The sequence below is a fragment of the Drosophila sulfurigaster genome, chromosome X (genome assembly GCF_023558435.1).
Source record: "Drosophila sulfurigaster albostrigata strain 15112-1811.04 chromosome X, ASM2355843v2, whole genome shotgun sequence".
Classification (NCBI taxonomy): Eukaryota; Metazoa; Arthropoda; class Insecta; order Diptera; family Drosophilidae; genus Drosophila; species Drosophila sulfurigaster.
This window is the reverse complement of record NC_084885.1, coordinates 28544581-28564831: the sequence shown is the minus strand read 5'-3', so window position 1 is coordinate 28564831 and position 20251 is coordinate 28544581. Positions and strand designations below refer to the sequence as shown.

Genomic DNA, 20251 nt, shown 5'->3' with positions numbered 1-20251 from the left:
ATCATTAATAAAAATATAGGAATCGTTCAGGCCTGTAATCACTGCATTTTTCATTGTTTTGGTATTTATTTAATTGCTAGATTAAAGACAAAACGAAATGCAACAGAAAAATGCATTGTTCGTTATCGTTAATTGGGTGATTTGTTTGTTTTTGTGTGTTTGTTTGTTTGTTTGTGGTGCTATTAAACTCTAAACTACAAAGGTTTTAAGTAAGAAGAGCTTACAGCTCTCGCTCTCCCTGTCTCTTTCTCTATAATTTGCCGGTCTTTTGAGCCATGGCCAAAGCATTCTCGTTGGCAATCATTTGGAATTCCTGGAAGCGCTGTGACACACGTTGGTTCATCTTCAGGTACTTTTCCATACAATTTAACGAACACTTCTCCTGCAATAAGAGACCAAGTTAGTTCTATATTTCAATAACATTCATTTCTAAACTAACCTCGGAGTCTTTAACGTCGCGAGATGTAAAATCGCGTACGCAATCCGTAAAGCACATTTCGGATAGTTTATTGTATGACATGAGGAAATCTGAAAACTATATAATACACATACATTATTGTAGTAATTAAATAAATAAGTATATTCAGGCATTCAGGCGGTTTATTTGAGATAACTGCTTACACATTGCATCACTTGCTGTCAATGATGAAGAATTTCTCAATTAAATACACCACATTACTCACTGTTTTCATTTGATCCTTGTCCAGTTGGTCTAAGGAAACGGTTTCGGGGCTTTTAGCCATCTTGTACTGTGTGCTTTGATTGAAGTTTTTACTTAAAATAAATCAAATTTGGTGCGATTAAATAATAGCAGGCAGTTGTAGTTGTCAGCTGTTTTGTTGTGCGTGGTGGTGCCGCACTGCTGTCACAGGTAGCCAGGGTTGATTCAAATTCAACAGTTAATCGATAACGCTATCGATATGCTGTGCGCAGTGTTGAATTATACGATAATATGGCTGCCATCTTTCTTTTTTTATTTGTGTTCTCTGTATATCGATAGCAGGCAAATACAAGTTTTTTTTTTCTCTGCTGGCTTGTGAAAAATTTTCTGTGTGTACCCAGCGACGCAATTAATACATAAGTGCGCCACAGATAAATAGGAATAGACGAGAGTAAATTCTAGTAGCCGCTACAAAATATACAATAAGAGGAACAACAAATAAAGAAAACCATGCCACGATATCGCGAATGGGACTTGGCCTGCAAAGTTTACGTGGGCAATTTGGGCTCATCGGCCTCCAAATATGAGATTGAGAACGCCTTCAGTAAATACGGCCCGCTGCGCAACGTATGGGTTGCTCGCAATCCGCCAGGCTTTGCCTTTGTCGAGTTCGAGGATCGACGCGATGCCGAAGACGCAACTCGCGGCCTTGACGGAACTCGCTGCTGTGGCACACGCATCCGCGTCGAAATGTCCTCCGGCCGTTCACGCGAAGGTCGCGGAGGTGGCGGCGGCGGCGGTGGCGGAGGAGGTGGCGGCGGCGGTGGCGGACGTCGTGGAGGTCGCAGCGGCAGTGGTGGCGGCGGCGGTGCAGCCGCTCGGGCAGGCGACGCTGGCGGACGCTATAGGTGAGTTGCCATTCGCATTATTATTTCACACAAACCTTGTATCACCTGTCCTTTTTGCTCACGTATGCATTATTGCCCACACGCACACACACTCACGTACTTTGTATGTATGCATCTGCGTGTTTGTGCGTGTGTATTGTGTAGCATCTCAAAAACGTTGCGCATTGCATATGAGCTGGCCAAAAAATGCATATATATATAAAAAACCCATAAAAACACCCAAAAAGAAAAAGTATGCAAAATCGATTTTAGCAGAAACAACAGAAAAAACAGAAAAAAACAACACTTTGGGCCCGCCAAAGTGCGTATACATACAAGAAAAGAAGAAAAAATTGCAGTACCGGTTGTAAAAGTGAGCACAGCACACACTCTAACACGCATATACATATACACAACACACACACATACACACATCAAGAGTATTGTGCGCATCAAAGTCCAAATATTGATTATCGATAATCGAGGGTAGGGCACATTACTACTACCACTAGTTTTCATTACCATCAAAAGTAAATAGTCGAAAAATAGAACAATTGTTTTTGTTCGTTTTTTTTGTTTATTCATTTATTTCATTATTGTATATGTTAATGCTCCCAAAACAAGTCTTTTTGCCCCATTTGCCCTTGTTGGCAGTTGTCTTAATTTGTTGTGTATGATAAATGACAAAAACAAAAAAAGAATTTGAAATTGTAGCAAACATAAAAAGAATGCAACGAAATGGGGCCCGTTTTTAATGTGGTTTCACAATCATTTTGCAGGATAAAGTCTACTTCTACTACAAGCACAACAAGAACAACAACAACAACAACAGCTACTACTACTACTAGAACTTCTACTACTCCTCCTCTTCCTTCAACAAGTACAACAACTACTACAACAACAACAACAAGAACAACTTCACGTCTCATAACTACTACAACAACAACAACAGCTCCTGCTCCTCCTATTACACACATTTCACCACCACCACCAACAACAACAACAAGAACAACAACACCACCAAAACCACCACCAACAACAACAACAACAACTATAACAACACAACCAACAACAAAATTCTGCGGCTTTCTGATAAATGCCAATTTCAACAAATACGATATATTCCGCTGACTGCAATATAATAACCACAGCAACCAACCAACCAACAAGAACAACCACAGCATTTATGCTACTCCTCTCAAGCTCTTCACCAGCATCTATATATAAATCTATTATATATGCCAATGTTTAACAGCAGAGGGCAGTGTCCAGGTCATCCAATTGCAGCAAGCAGCATCCTCAACAAGCAACATCACACTCAACACAACACACAATCAACACAACACACAATCAACACACTCACTTGTTTCACTTAACACATCTACTATCTCTTTCTATATCATATTAACTCTCACACAAATTCACAATTGACATGATCAACCGAAGCGCAAGCGAGTGAGCAGCAGTCAGTCAGTCAGTCAATCAATCAATCAACTGCCAGCCATCGTCGCATCTTTTCACCAACAGCAACAACAACAATCTTCATACTTCATCATATGCTTCTACAACAACAACCATTCGCTCACACATATTAACAAACTACAACAAGAACAACAACAACACTATCAACACTAAACAGCAAGAACAACAACAACAACCAGAACCAACAACAACAACAACAATAAGCAAGCAAGCAAGTGCAACAACTGACCCAGCAAAAGCAATGCAAGCAAAGCAATCAAAAATCTAACTCCAATTTACACCACCAACCAAGCAACCAGTCAATCAACCAACCAACCAACCAATCAGCCAATCAATCAATCAATCAGCCAATCAATCAACCAATCAACGCTTCCAACAGCCTACTACTACTATGTACAACAACAACAACAACTACCTACTACTACTACTATGTACAACTGCTACTACTTCTACAACTGTAGACAAGAAAACAACTGTAAAAATGACAACTTTGCAGTGTCTTCAGACTTCAGTCTCCAGACGCCTCTCAGCGTGCGCCCGGGTTGCTGCCTTTCTCTCTCTCTCTTTCTCTCTCTCTCTCTCTCTCCACAGCTCAACTGCTTCTTTCATCCCCAACTACTATATACATATATATATCGGTATATAGATATATATATGTGTGTTTATCTGTATATAAACATCATCTTCTCATCTTCAAGCAGCCTCTACAACCAACCAACCACCAACAACAACAACTACTACTACAACTACAACTTCAAGAACAACAACAACAACAACTACTACAGCTACTACATGCATCAACAATGCAACAAACAACCCGAAAAAAAGAAAAGCAAACAAGTTCAGCTTTATGAGGTTTTCTTTGTTTCTTTTTATTTTAACTTTTGTTGTTGCTCTTTGCTCCTAGATATATCACCTCAGTCTTGCACCAACAACAACAACAACTACAACCACACAACCACAACTACAACTACTACCACCTCTCTTCCCCTCCGGGTGTGGCTTTTTGCCCCAAATAACAATTAATGACCAGCTTGATCAGCATCAATCGATAAAAACAACTTCATCAAAACCAAATTTGAAGCTTCAATTAAATTTAGCTGAGCCAGCGCTTCATTCTCCACAATATTCAACTAGTGCTTCAACTACTACTACTACTACTTCTTCACTCCTGCTACTGCAACTGCAACTGCAACTTCAATGCGAACTGTACAACAACAACAACCACCACCACCAATATCACCAACCACCACCAACAACAACAACAACCACCTTCGAATTTTTCACGTAAAGCAACTGCAAGAAGCGTATGTAAAATTGCCAACAAAATCCAAAAGGAAAATCATTTGTATAATTTTTTTTTGTGAGTTAATTATTGTTACTTTTGCTTTTGTTAGTTCGTTTTGTACATTGTTGTTGTTCTCCTCTACACACACACACATGCTAATTGTCTGCTCTTGTACCACAACGACAAAAACCACCACAAAAAAAGAAAAGAAAAGAAAAAAACGACGGCGTCAACAAAGAGCGCAACATCAAATTCAACATCGACAACCTGGTGGAGATTTTGCATCCTCATTCAGCATTCAGCTCGTTCTTCTTCTTCAGCTCTCCTTCAGCTCTCAACTTCTCTACAACTCTGCTACTGCGTGCCCCTCTTCTGCAGCTTCAACAGCTACAATTCTTCACCTGCGCCTGTGTGTGTGTGTGTGTGGTTGGCTTACTGGCATCAAAAAAAAAAAAATCAATCCAGCAACGCCACCAACCACCACCACAACAATAACAACAGCCACTTTCCACAAAATTCAATCGATTGTCAACTGAACAACAACTACAACAGTCTTCTTAGCCTGCTCTTCTCATCAATCAAAAAAAAATGTTGCCACCAACCAACAACCACCAACCACCACCACTAAGACCACCAACCACCACCACCACTAAGCTACTACTTTAAGTATGCCACACCAACTGCTTTCGTAACCGGGGCCTCAAATAACTGCATAAAAACATATCTATAAAAACAAAAAAAAAAAAAAAAGTTGATCAAATGAAAAAAATCATAAAAAAAAATGAATGTATTGAATGCCAGCCTTAGTGTTCAGCTCAGCTCAGCTCAACTCAACCATCACAACAAACAACCACAAGCAATTGAAAGCAAAACAAAAAAAAAAGTGTCGAACCTCCTCTCAACTCTCAACTTTCTTCAACCAGAATGAGGAGAAGGAGGAGGAGGCTGTTACTCTACAGCAAATTGTTTAAAAATCGTTATTTAAATGTTCAACGCCAAGTGTAAAATTCTATTTAATTTTTTGTATTTCTCTCTCTCTCTTCTCTCTCTTTCTCACACTCTTGCTCTCTCTTTCTTGACCTGTTTCCAAAAAAAAAAACATTGCACCCGCCCTGCCCCCAAAAACCAATTTCATTGCAGATCACGTTCTCCAAGACGTTCTCGGACCCGCAGTCGCAGTTTCTCACGTGATCGTCGCAGCCGCTCCGACTCTAGGGATCGGCATTAGATGAGAATGCCCCAACATAACACCCAAACACACACACACACACTCACCCGCCACTATAACTAGACACAAACACAGACACAAAGTTTGTGGAATACTAATATTTCCTATTGCAGCCCAATTTCTTGTTTTTTTGTTTCTTTCTTGATTAGTTCTTGTGTAGAATCGTGAGAAAAAGAAAAGGAAACCTACAAAAGAAAATGCTAATTTAATTAATAATTATATATTTACGTTGTAAAGAATCTAAACGCAAACACACAATCCTGAATCTAGAAAGTTGGATGTATATTTAGAATGTAAGTGCATAGATCGTAAAATAATAAGAACAAACCAGAAAGAAGAGGAAATGGAAACTAAAACACTCAAATTACAATTACTAAAAACAAAACTACACAAAAAAAAAACAACAACAAACAGGAAGTGAAAGAACAGAACAATATTACAACCGGAGCGCAAGACGACATTCGGAAGGTACAAGTATTTTGTGAATTATTTTCTTTATTTAATTTTGTAATTTCTTGTTTTTGTAAACTATCGAAACACAAGTTGTAAAATAAAAAAAAAAAACGATGATCAAGATGAATCATAATAAATAAATACTTATGAAATACAAAAATGATGTGTTTTTTCTTAATTCCGAATGATCTAGTTTCATTCTGAATCTCTGAGGAGGAATGTGTTGAGAGAGCTGTGAAAAGAAATTCAAAATATTTTTTGGTATTTTTTTCACATATATATTTTAGAAATTCGACTTTGTTGTAGTCTTGAAAATTTCACAATGATCTATTGATAAATGCTAGAGTTATGTTGAGTTATTTTTGTTGTTGCGTGATCATAGCTGTATAATATATATGGGGGGGGGGAGGTGATAACTCCACATGCTTCTCCAGCTTAGTGATGCATACTTTCAGGCGTCTCTTTTAAGAATACGATATTGAATGCCAATCGAATGCATATTTGATATATCATAGTATATATATATATATTTAACAACAATACAATATATGTTTTATGTTTTAACATCAAGTAATGACTTCGCGCAAGGACATAAAAGTGTGCGATGTACGACATTATACATACATATACATATATGGGGATTATCATATAGGGGGGAGCTACATCAATATATGTGATAAATATATAACGCTCATTCTATTATTAACAATATCCAATGTATATACTAATTATTAATTTGCAACAAAGCAATTAAAACAAGAACAATATTATTGTCAATTTAGTTCATCATCATGTCCAATTAGTTTTGCGATAAATCAAGGAATTAAATCAAACCTCAATTGCTATATAATTAATAGTATAGAGTAATGTTTGGGATCGCTTGAAACCAGTCAAAAGAGTATAGAGTTAGTATTTTTGTAACAATTTAATTATTTTTTGAAAAAAAAAAAAAAAAATTTTAAAAAATATATTAAAGACGTGAACTGGGATCGAAGTCGAACGTCATCGAAGTTGCGTTGAGGTGTGTGTGTGTACGAGGAAAATATCATCAGAGTCCGCTTGTCCGCTCTATTTGTATTTCTTCATGAACTCCAAGTGGAATTGACGGAACTTCTCCAACATCAGCTTCAGCTTGTCCGTCTGCGGCAAGATGGTGCTGCGGAAGTGATAGGTTCCAGGCAACTGACCAAATCCGCTGCCAGGCACAACGCAGATACCTTAAAGAGAAAGAGTTGTCCATTAATTATCAGTTTAACTTTCGAGGTGGAAAAACTCACCCGACGACTCGAGCAGTTCAAATGCATATAAGGCATCGGGTGCCATGTTCTTGGCCTTGGCTGCCTCCACCGCCTTAGGTGGTATCTCGACACGAGGGAACACATACATCGCTCCCTGAACGGGATTCACCGTGTAACCCTCGAAGCTGCTGAAGGTCTTGTAGACCAATTCGGCGCGCTCCTTCAACGCATCCAAGACAGCGTTCTTCTCCTTGTTGTACAGCTCAAACGAAGGTTCGCCGGCACGTGGCGGATTCACCAGAGCACTGACAGCCACCTGACCAGCGGTGGTGCTGCACAACGATGCGGTAATCGATTTGGTGAGCATCGCTTTGACCTTAGGACACAAGTTGATCACCTCCATGTAGCCGCCACGAATGCCGCATTCGCCGAGGAAACCCTTTGACACCGACAGGAAACTGACCAGCTCTTGGCTGCGATACGGTTCACCCATCTCGTGCATCACCTTCTTGAACGAATGGAACTTGGAGTCCTTGTCGTAGACGTTTGCCTGGTACACCTCATCGGCGAGGAGCAACAGTTGATTCTCATGGGCGAATTTGATGATCTCCTCGATGTTTTGACGCGACAGCACCTGGCCGGTGGGATTGCCGGGATTGATGATGACCAGAGCACGGGGATTGCATTGAGTCTTGGCCGCATCGTAGGCGCGTTGCAGCTCCTTGCGATTCAGTCCCCATTTGTTGGCCTCATCCAAGTAATAATCGATCTTGCTCATGCCATATTCAGCGATGGTCGCCGAGTACAATGGATACTGTGGTATGGGCACCATGATGCCCGGCAACTTCTCCTCCACATGGCAACTGCAAGAGAGAGGGTCGTTAACTAGTTTTAATAACTATTTACTATCACCTATGACTTACTGCAGCAGCGAGAGGATGCTCTTGATGCCTGGCGAGGCGCCGCCAGTTAGATAAATATTCTGCCAATCGCAGTCGACGCCGCCATCGCGTTCCTTAATGAATGAGGCCACCTGACGACGCACATGCTCCAAACCCGCCGAATCGGTGTACGAACCCATCGAGCCGCCTTGGCATGCGGCCAACAAAGCACAAGCGCGCTCCTTCACATCAGCTGGATAGTCCGGAGTGTTCAGCAGACGCGGTTCCATCGTCAGAGCCAACAACTAAGATGGGAAAAGAGAGAGAGGTTACAAATTGCATTTGATATCTCTCTCTCTGTGACTGCAAACTCACCTGACGCAAAAAGGTCAAGGGCTGTTGGCCCATCGCATGGCAATCGCCAATGTTGGCACGAATCACCTGGTCGAATGGTTTCTTCACTCCCTAAAAGAACAGTATTGAAATTGAAATTGAAAGCATTAGTCAAATTACATGTTGCCAATTGAACGCAAATTGAATGAGTGTCGTTGAAACCTAATGCGATTTTAATATGCCTGTGGCTCAATTGATTTTCTGCCCCAAACAAATCAAATATGTTAATGCTCCACCTATTTGACGTGCTCTATTATTATTATTGGTACGGTCGAGTGGGAAGCCCATTATTGCGGTCGCTCAACATCCATTTAATCATATCCAATTACCCCCGCAAAGCAAACAAGAGACACCCCACAAAATCCGTGTTGAACCGTTTACTGAACCACGCTCCATATGTGTTCATTGCTGAACCGTTTATTGAACCACGCTCCATATGTGTTCATAGCTGAACCGTTTACCGAACCTCATTCAATATGTTTTCATAGCATATTCTGATGATAAATTGAGGTAAATCAAAAGTAATTTAATTAAGCAGCAATGTAAACAAAAAACACTCTACAAAATCTGTGCTGAACCGTTTACTGAACCACGCTCCATATGTGTTCATTGCTGAACCGTTTACCGAACCTCATTCAATATGTTTTCATACAATGTTTCGGTGATAAATTGACAGTTGGTTGAGTGTTATTCAATTACAAATTTATTAAGCACTGACAGAAAAATCATTTTAAAAAACTTGAGTTAATTTCTTCTGCGTTGAACTGGTTCAAAAGCTGTTCCACATAGATTAACAGAAACTACTATTTATGTTTAAGCAATTTTTATAATAAGCAGCAATGTAAACAAGAGGTATCCCAGAATATCTGTGCTGAACCATTTTCCGAACCACGCTCCACATGTTTTCAAAACATGTTCAATAAAGTGAGATTCCATTAGTGATATACAAAATTTGAATTTGCAAGACAACTTAAGCAAAATTGCTTTGCTTTGAAGAACCTCATTTTATATAACTTAAGCTAAGCTATGAACCGGTTCAAGAACCGCTCCACTTAGATTTAAATATACGTAGTTCGTGTTTTTTGAGTTATATTTCGAATTAGCTTAACAATGCCAAAAGAACCCCATTATATATAACTAAGCTAAGCTAAGCTGCTTTGCTTTGAACCGGTTAAAGAACCGCTCCACATGGATTTATAGAAGCGTAATTGGTTTTCAAAGCATGTTCCAAACATTAACTCAGTTTCTTTGATATACAAATTATGAATTTGCAATACAACTTGAGTAAAATTGCTTTGCTTTGAACCGGTTTAGGGACCGCTCCACTTAATTTGTTATACTACGCTATCGAACTATTTTCTTTCTAAGTAATTTTACTAATTACACCTTTCAGTTAAATCGAAAGTAATTTAATTCAGCTGATTTAAATCTATGCAAACAGGTTTCAATTGATAGATTAGTTTAGAGATAGTTTATAGGAACTAATATAGGTCATCGACTAAAGGGAAAGTCAATTTAAACAAAGTAGTTTATGAGGCATTTGCAAATTTGATCAATCGTTATCAAGGCAGTTCAATTTCTTTAATGGCCTCAGCGCTTATCTCACATTTTCTCCAGCAGTCTTTAATTTGCTTAAGTAAACAAGCCGGAAAAACGCAACGCAACTCAACTCGAGTCGAGTAGAGAATGCAGCGTCATGCACTCAAGCAAACAGCAACTGTTATATATGACACTATATAGTAATGATATGTGTATTGGGTCTGGTGTAATTGACAGCAAGCAATTTAGATACAGACACCCCCAACGAATGTATGTAGATGCCTACATGCTATATGGTCTCTGTAAATAAATAATGGAGTGCAGGGCAAGCGGGGCGTATGTGTAATTTAGCGTTTTGATGAATAAGAATGCACAGAAAATCACGAAGCACACACGAAAGCTGAGAGAGGAAGCTTCTTCTTCTCTCCATGAATAATGCATGCAGTCATGCATAGCTGTTATACCAACGAAATAGCAACTGAAATAGCAAACTAAACAACAGATACGATAATAACAGCAACGAAAATGACGCCAAGATCAAACTTCGATAATCAGCTGCTAATTCGGTTCGCACATTTCTCATTTGCGCATGGAGAAACTCAAATGTGACCAACAACAAAACTAACTAACTACGTAAAACTAGGAGGAAATTCAAATTAACAACCTAAAAAATAAAAAAAAACAAACTAACTACGTAAATCTAAGAGAATTATTACTGATTTTTGTGCATTAACAGAAAATGAAAAATGTTACGCAAATAGAAAATGCAAAGTAAAATAAAAAACAAGTAAGAAAACTACAGTATCGAGTATACTCGACTGTGAGATACTCGCTACCCATTTTGAATAAAACAGCGAAACAGCGCTACGTTAAAAAATACCAACATAAACACTAAAAATATTGCAAATATTTGGTATATTAATATAGTACTACATTCAAAATATAGCATAGAGTGTTAAATATACCATATTGTCAGCCTAAGCAATTAATTTGTTAATAATTTATACAATTTTAGTCTGATTTTATAATACCCTTTTACCCTATGGGAAGCATGTATAAAAAAAAAAGAAATACTCTGCTAGTAAATGTCTTTTAATTATTACCAACAATAATCTACTATATAATATAGTAGCTTTAAAATACTTATTGCTACAAAATATATGTGAATACGCTAAAGAATTTTCGAAACTTCACCAAGATTACTTTTATAATATAATATATGCTTAATATCGATCAATTTTGAGTTTCTTAAACAATTGCTATGGAATTATCAACAAAATTTGATCAATTTACGCAGAAAATTGAAATTGCTGTAATCAAAAACTTCTCATATAGTCGAGTGTATACTATAAACATTTTACCTACAGGGTATGAAGCAATGAATATAACAATTGTTGAGCCGAATTTGCCAGCTGCTTGTGAAGCTTTCAACCAAAACACCTGACAAGTAGCTCATTAAATTAGCAACAAAGTGGACCTACTAGGTACAACTATATATGTCTATATATATACATATATGTGCATACAAATTGAGCGAAGTAAACCTACATATGTACATAAATATCTATAGGGGGCACTTGAAACCTTAAACAAACCTTTTGAGTTTGTCATTTATTATGGAATCGACCGCAAGCGAAGAGTGCAAACACACACACACAGACTAAGCATATATTATATCTGTCTATCACATATAGTAAATATTTCAGGTATTGTTCACATGTTTGCACAATTGAAATATGTGTCGTAATCTGAACATTTATCGCTGTTGAGAGAGCAAATCAACAATAACAGAGTAATCAGCAATACTCGAATCAATAATCAATAGCGAATAGGCATAAAAAATTTCCAAAGTTGCCGCTGATATCGTAAGTATAGAATAAATATACAACTTGGCAACGTTGTTTAAAATTTACTTAAAGTACAGATAAAAATGAAGTGAATAACAGCAGTTGTTAGTTTTTAACATTTCTCGTTTAACAGAGGGCAAAGGATCATGTAAAGAGAAGTAACAACTAACAGATGCTAAACATTCAACAGCAGCGAAATGTTAATGTTAAGCAGGTGCTGAGCACCCGTATAAGCTAGATTTTTGAAAAAAAAAAACAAGCTAGAATAAGCCAAATTTAAAAAAATAATACAGAAAAAATAAGCTACACCCATGAGAGAAAACATGAAACCTTATTATGTTTTTATGTGGGTGGAAAAAATCTATTTATGATTAGGTCTTTAAATTTCCATTGCAACAGTTTCCAAAAGAAAAAAAAAACACCAATTCAAAGGTGATGAATTTATAATAGTTTTTTTGTATGATTGAACAAAAATCTTATTAAATGTCTTATTACTGCCTATTGCTAACATATGCTTCTTCGATGCTGCGAAAAGTTTGCTTATACATACATACATATGTACATATATCTCTATTGGCATTTTAACAAAGGCTTTATTTAATTTCACAACTCCCAACACTTCAGAAGATCGTTATTCGATGTCACTATTAATTAGAAATAAATTCACGATCATACAAAAGGCACATAACCATCGGCAAAAAAAAACAGTTTATGTCGCAAATACATTAAAAACTAGAATATGTTAGATGAATTTTAAAATAAGCTATAAGCTAGATGCATATTTCATAAGCTTTTCCATTTTCAAATATGCTAAAACTAGCTTATAATAAGCTAAACTGGCAACACTGCAACTAACAGATGCTAAACATTTGCATACAGTTGACTTTCAGCAGCAGCGAACTGTTAATGTTAAGCGAAATGTTAACAGTGCAGCTTAAGCCACAAACAGTCTGCAGAAATGTTGTGTCAAACTCTCTTGATGGATCAACGAAAGCAACGATTTATGCTTGCGATGCGATGCGATTGACAGTTGCCCATTTGGCAAAGGGCCAAAATAAAAGGGAAGTGCGAGGGGAAAAGGCAACGAGAAAACGAGACAACGTCACGACCTTATCATACGCAGCCTGCCGAGCACTGATGCGAACTGAAAGCATTTGATAAAAGTAGAAGAAGAAAAACGAAAAAAAAAAAAACAAAAGCAGCGAAATCTAATGCGCGGCGAATGAGGAAATCACAACGAACGCAAACAACAACAACAACCAAATAGTATGCAAAGTGAAAGGAAGAGGCAAACAATGGAGAGCAAACAAAGACGCGAAATGTGTTCGCTGCACTTTTAACTTTTAATGTGGGTTGACGAACTGCCGACAAAATTCGAAGAGAATCATCTACGTTTTTTTTTTTTTTTTTTTTTGTTTTTGCGTCGTAGAAGAACACAAAAAGAAATGCTGGAAACAACAACAACAAAGCAAAGTAAAAGTGTGGGAAAAAGCTTCACGGCTCATGCGCCATCTTTGTTGTTGTTGTCGTTTGTTTAATAACAGCGTCTCACACAAAATTACCCAACAGCATCCTCGCTGCCCGCCCTCTGTAAGCTGACCCCCGCCTCCTTTTACAGCAACTTACATAATATCGCAAAGATGAAATTGAAGCGAAAGCAAATCCCTGTGGAGCAGATGTTGCCGGCTTTTTGAAGGACGTTCACTGAACTTGACTCCGTTTTCGTTTTCGCTTTATCTTTCGGGCAATGGGCCAAATATTACAACTACAATTACACACACCTATCCATCACTGACACACACACACACCTACACTCACGCTCATCTGTCAGCAATCCGCTAAAGCGGAGCTGTATTTATAGTCTCAAATTCAGCTTAAGCTCAATATAATTGAATGTCAACAATAGACACAGCTTTCAGTTCAGCAAGTCGAAGATTTAATACTCTTAAGGAAACTACATGAAATGCATACTTAGCTTAAATGTTTTAATTAACCTTAATAACTTTCAAATTTTAAAATTACAAAATAAAAATATTCGTCTCAAAAACTTTGTACAATAATAATTGTAAATAAAAAAAATCTTTTTAAGCATACCAAAATTCTTCAAACTTTGTAGAATAATATAATATGTATTTGTAAATTAAAAGAAAAATTTTAAATCATGTTTAATTTGTCTCGATTTCTTGAAAGCCCCGTCAATACCATAATCAACAAGAAATTTATAAGACTCCTCCTAAAGCGTATTCAAAAGCAGATAATTGAAAAACGTGACCCCAATAATTGAGAATAATTAAAATCATGCGTTTTACATTTGAAAAGATAAACAACAACACAAATAAGCAACAATTACAAATACAATTGTGAGTCAAACCCATTAGATCTTATAATCAACACAACAACAAAAAATGGGAGGAAAAAAACCCAAAAAAAAAATGTTGAGCTAAACTTTTCGAGTTAATTTGGCGTTAATTAAATACAACCAGCTCTAAAGTTTAACTGCTTAAACGAGATAAAACAAAAAAATATATGAATCTAATTAAGAACTATATTTAGATAGGCCAATGAAGCAATTTTAGAGCTTTCAGCATGAATTTGCACAAATATTGCACAAAAGAAAGCCGCCGCGCAAAATCAGTTAAGTTAAGCAATAACAAAAAGGTTTTTATACTTCTATGGTTTGTAAAAACTTTTTACAAAAACTAATCTAATAAAAAAAACACTTGTTACTGTTATTGAAAATGAATAACAAGTTTTTTGTTAGCAGCTTTCGTAAGAGAATTTTGTTTTTTATAATCAACTGATTATAATAGATATTTATTTAAAACACTTGGCAAGTGGATTGTAAAGTGAACAGTCCTAAGTTTTAGATTCATAATTAGGTTTATTTTTTCTAGATACATTTTCATATAATATATTATACATATAATATGTAAATTTGCAAAAATACTTCCCCTAAAGAAGTGTCGCTAATTTGCTTTTCTGTTTACTCTCCCCAAACTACAACTTAGCGAATTGCAAACACAGCACGCAACTCGGAACGCCCTCAGAGCAAAAAGAAATGCAATTGAAACGAAGGATTAACAGGTGCGCACACAACGCAACGTAAATAATTGGGGAGCAAAAAAAGCAAAGCGACACCGAAAAAAAAAGGGTGAGGGAAGAAGCCACGCTCAATAGGTGGCGCTTTTCGGGCAATTTACAAGGCGGAACATGAATAATGATGAGTGACAGGCGCGAGCATGTAAGGAGGTGGTGGTGTGTAAGGGAAAGAGACAACAAACTTCGAGCTTTGCTTACCTTCTCGAGTTCCTTTTCAATTTCGCCGGCGCGAATGACAAGCGGACCACGGACCGCATACTCCATAACGATGAAGTTGGGATTGATGTTCTCCAGTTGTAGGCATTTCTGGTTGCCGTTCTTTTGTGTGGTGGACATGTTGCTGGAAAAAGCAAACAAAACAAAAATACGGGTAAACACACACACACGCACACACAGAGAAATAGAGAGAGAAAGAAACGCAAATGAAAACACAACACAAAAACACACACGTCCAAGTTTTTAACATGGAAACACGCACGAAAATTCAAATGTTATGTTAATGTTAATGTAAATTTTTCGTTGCTAGTTATTGGTTTTTGTTTTTTCGTTTTCTGGTTCACACACAGCAAAAATAAATAAATACAAATAGGGAATTAAATACTGACCGAGAAGGAACGTCAAAAGTTGAATGGCTACCACGCGCGTTCAATGCTTCAGCTTGACTGCGGCGCAGCGTCGCTGTCGCTGTCGTCGTTCCTGTTAGCTTCTGGTTCTGCTGCTCAGCGCTGTTATTGTTATGTAGCGTCGATGATTTCCAGCGGCGTATGCCAACACTTGACGTTAGTTTACATTGTTGCTGCTGCTGTTGACGCCTTGTGGCGACTGCGCTGCCACCGTTGCTGCTGCTAGTCAAAGTTCTGGCACAAGTGGAGGCAACGGCACTGGCAGCACGTTGCATTGTTGCTGGATTCCTAAGCAGTTGACGGCTCATCTTAACAGTGAATTTTGTAGACGCTCTTTGAATTTGTTTTTTCGTATTGAATTTTTGCACCCACAGACGGAGACACAACACACACAACGTTCAGTTCAGTTGTTGTAGCTGGCTTTTTTCACTGCAAATGAGATGAAACAGAAATTAATAAATGTGCAAAAATCGAAGCAGCTGCTGCTGCGTTGTTCCCGGCGTCGTCGTCATCATTGCGAGCAGCAGCCGAACCACCAATACACACACGCATACTCTCAGTTGGTGTGTATGTATGTGTATAAGAGCGTCGTCGCCTGCGCTAAGCTTGATTTATAAGAGCTGATGTTGAAGTGTGTGCTTTTTGTTGTTGTTCTTGGTTTCTTTTATTATTGGCATTGGCATTGCCACGACGTAGAAGGGGAGTGTAGGGAAAGGGGGGCCGGTGCTATTATCATCAATAGCGATAAGATTAGCGAAATCATTTTATGACTTGTGCCATATCGATACACATATATTTATTGTACTCGGCAACAGCCGCAATTCAATTATATAAATAAACAATTAACCGGTTTTACAGTTCACACTTATACCAAATGTGAGACGCAAAAGCTGCCATTAGCTAATTATAATTATTAACATCCGAAAGTACAGCAAGAATGCAATTAGTTGATGGCTGCAAGCTTTTTGTCCGTTTGTAACGGACTCAAGTCCTCAAGCAAACGAACATTTTTGTCTGTGCCCGCATGTGGTCACACTGCGTTCAGTTCGATACATTGCCAATATCGATAACATTCGATCATTGCGCATTGCGCTCATTCAAAATGCCGTTGGTTAATTATGGCAATTGTGAGTTTGTAGATAACTCTTATCCGTGGTGTCGCTGTCTTATCAGGGATGTCAGTTGCCAAAATAGTAGCTAAAGGGATTATGTATATGGTTTAATGAATTTATTTATTTATTTTTGCCTTATGTTCATAGTAGCAGTACTTTTGAGCCGTGTACTTTTGACTTTCAGCTTTACGATTTTGTTGTTATCAGTGACGTCCAGTCTGAGCTTATGCTATACAGATGTATATACTATATACTATATAGTCGGACACATCAACAAAGAGAACAGACAAGCGCACAAGGTTTATTCTAGCTGGCAATTATTGTACTTTGAATCGCCAATTGCGTAATGAGACAGCTCAGTGAAGTGAGACACAAGACAGCGCAAGAGCGAGTGCGAGAGAGACAGCAAGAGTGAAAGTCTGTGCCAAAAAAGAATTGAAATGCCGACGAAAAACATGACAATAATAAAAAAAAACTACACTTTCCATATGTTTAACACTCAACAAACACTGCTATTAATACCAAGTATAATTGCTGAACTTGAAGAACAGCGAGATCAAAGTACTTTATAGCAAGTGTTTTGTTGAGAGCTTCCTCTTTTGTTGAGTGGAAGATAAAGTTTCATCAAATATTAAAGGCTTATAAACAGTTTTAAGATGATATATTGAGCAGGAATTTATTTATTGTATGTGATATTTAAGCTTTAAAAATATTAAAGATTTAGTTCATTGAAAAGTCTTTTTCAGCATAATTTTAATAATAATGAAATTTGACAAATTATTAATATAAGCATTTCATTTTAAATATATTCCTCAAATGGAAAGGAAATAATAAATAAAACATAAATAACGTTCAAATAAATAAATTATTAATATAATCATTTCATTTGAAATATGCTTACTTATGTGGCAAATAAATTAAATAAATAATAAAATTGGAAATTTAATTAAATTGGAAAAGAAATAATAAATAAAACATAAATAACGTTCAAATAAATTAATTTAATTGCTCAAATGGAAAGCAAATAATAAATTAACAATAAATTACATTCAAACTGATTAATTTAATTGCTCAATTCCAAACAAAATAATAAATTACAATCTATTAAAAAATAAATTGCTTTATTATAGCTTAGGAAAATAATTATAATGTTTAGTTCAGCAAAAGTATTAAATTAATCATTTTAATAGCAAATAATTTGGCTAATAACGAATATGTTTATTTCAGCACATTAATAATATAATTTACTTCAAAAATATTTCGTTTTTTTGTTAAGTATATAAATTCATTAATTAAATTTCTAAATTGGAAAGAAAATAGTAAATAAACAATAAATTAATTTAATTGCTCAATTGCAAAGAAAAAATAAATTAATAAATTACAATCTATAAAAAAATAAATTGCTTTATTATAATTTATAATTTACTTCAAAAATATTACTTTTTTTTAGGTATAATAATTTATAATTTGTATTTATAATTTACTCAAAAAAGAATAACTTTTTTATATATATTTTATAATCATAATATACTAAAAATATATTCATTTTTTAAGTAAATTATATTAATAATTGATACTTTAATTGAACAGCAGATTGAAATATTATTATAACTACACTCTTAATTTCTCTCAGTGCAGTATATTCATAATATACTAAAAATATTTGATTTTTTTGTAAAATAAATTATATAAATAATTGATATTTTATTTGAACTGTAGATTGAAATATTATTATAACTACACTCTTAATTTCTCTCAGTGCAGTATATTCATAATTACTTAAAATATTTGAATTTTTTGTGAAATAAATTATATAAATAATTGATATTTTATTTAAACAGCAGATTGAAATATTATTATAACTACACTCTTAATTTCTCTCAGTGCACTGCACTCAATTGTGGCGTATTCAAGGCAACAAATCAAAGGCTTAATTTGCAATTGTTCGCTCTATAAACAACATTTGGAGAGCAACATAAACAAATACAATAAATATAGGGCTCAAATACTGGAGAATGATATCAAATCACACAGGTGCTAAAGAGATGCGTCAATAAATGGCTAATAAATGCGATATTTATATTTATAGCTTTTTTGTTGTTTTTCACGCTTATGCAACGGAAGTGCTATGCAAATGTCCAATCAGATAAGCGACAACTGATAGGACAACTGATATCGTGCGCTTATTTAATTAAGCACTTCAACTCAGCAGCAGCTGTTAAACAAATATCAAAAAAAAGAATATATTAATATCACACTCACACACACACACACACACACACACAGAGGCACTATAAGTTCAATTGACACATCAGCAACGGAATCCAATCAGAATCGAAAGGCAATCGCGTCCGATTGGATTACCAAGTGCGTGGTGCGTAGAGGGCGCTGTCAAATTGCTAATTAGCATGTTAAACAGCTGTTGCACACACACACACACAGAGTAAATTGCGGCGATTTTTGTTTTGCACGCAATTCAATTGAATGCGACACGCAAAACGCCAAACAAAATCAGTAGTGACAATTTATTACCATTTAACGCATAGCAATTTCAGTTTTTTGTTTGTTTTGTTACGCACTTGAGGTTAAGTTCTTTTTGTTGTTGTTGTTGCTTCTTTTTATAATCCGTTTTTATTGTTTTCTTTTCATTTCTTTTTCTTTTTTTGGGTGGTGGGGTAACACTTTGCCAACTCACACACACACATTGCTGAGGTGCATATGCAAATGCATGTAGATGTGTGCGTGAAATTAGTTCAAGAACAGCGGCAGATGCAGAAAAATGCATTGATTTTTTTTTTGTTGTTTTCGTTGTTGCATTGCAATTTGTTTTGGGTCAATTTTCTACGCACCTTGTGAACTTGAAACTTTAAGGAGGGGTGCGGGGGATATGCTGCTTGCTCTCGATTATCTAACTGTGGTAAACGCGCTGCGATTTAGGAAAGATTAAAACGACCAAGACGACGACGACAATTCAACTGGCGTTTGTTTTTTCTTTTTTTGTTGTTTGTCGCAGCGAGAAATCTGAAATCTATTACACGCTTATGTTCACCACATGTGGGCACACAATCGTTCTATACAACTTACATATACGTATGTATATAATACTTATAAAATACAAAATTATTAATAAACTTATCTGCACATACCGCGCTAGCAAAGCAATAATTTCGTAAATAAATTCGCCAATCTGTGTGCACTTGTGTATGTGTGACGTGTGCTTCGTGTGTGTGCGATGTTCACCTCGAGCAAACAACAAAATAGCGCCAGTGTGCTCCAATGTTTTGAATTTGCATGCGACTATGAAATTTTGATCAGCTGACAAGCGTTGCCACTCTATCTTACTGCACATACGAAAGTGGCAAGCTCGCGCAGCCATATTACATTAGTGTTCCAAAACGTGCACCAATTGGGTAATCGATAAGTGTTTGCTTGGAGCAGTGTAACCTTTTCAATTAAATTTTCAATTTCAGAATACCGAGAAAAACTGGAAATTGCTTTTTGCATGTCTTTTGCAGGCACA

At 36.4% G+C, this 20251-nt stretch overlaps 3 protein-coding genes across 5 annotated transcripts; 1 reads left to right on the top strand and 2 right to left on the bottom strand.

Annotated features, from left to right (window-relative positions):
• Positions 1-42: 42 nt before the first annotated feature.
• Positions 43-858, bottom strand: LOC133847240 (mitochondrial import inner membrane translocase subunit Tim9). The gene is made up of 3 exons (XM_062282145.1): positions 684-858; positions 440-535; positions 43-382 (listed from the first exon to the last, which is right to left on the bottom strand). The coding sequence occupies exons 1-3, from the start codon at positions 741-743 to the stop codon at positions 251-253; spliced, it is 288 nt and encodes a 95-aa protein (XP_062138129.1). The 5' UTR covers positions 744-858; the 3' UTR covers positions 43-250.
• Positions 859-982: 124 nt separating this feature from the next.
• On the top strand, positions 983-5931 carry LOC133847235 (RNA-binding protein 1). 3 transcript variants are annotated; one of them, XM_062282137.1, is made up of 3 exons: positions 983-1569; positions 2328-2482; positions 2540-4778. In XM_062282137.1, the coding sequence occupies exons 1-3, from the start codon at positions 1172-1174 to the stop codon at positions 2677-2679; spliced, it is 693 nt and encodes a 230-aa protein (XP_062138121.1). In that variant the 5' UTR covers positions 983-1171; the 3' UTR covers positions 2680-4778. The 3 variants fall into 3 exon arrangements, with proteins under 3 accessions (XP_062138121.1, XP_062138120.1, XP_062138122.1); XM_062282136.1 differs by having other exon boundaries at positions 2328-4778; XM_062282138.1 differs by lacking the exons at positions 2328-2482; positions 2540-4778 and adding an exon at positions 5459-5931 and having other exon boundaries at positions 991-1569.
• Positions 5669-20018, bottom strand: LOC133847227 (alanine aminotransferase 2). The gene is made up of 7 exons (XM_062282128.1): positions 19878-20018; positions 15602-16048; positions 15195-15336; positions 8494-8583; positions 8161-8423; positions 7277-8100; positions 5669-7216 (listed from the first exon to the last, which is right to left on the bottom strand). The coding sequence occupies exons 2-7, from the start codon at positions 15925-15927 to the stop codon at positions 7068-7070; spliced, it is 1794 nt and encodes a 597-aa protein (XP_062138112.1). The 5' UTR covers positions 15928-16048; positions 19878-20018; the 3' UTR covers positions 5669-7067.
• Between the last annotated feature and the right edge of the window lie 233 nt (positions 20019-20251).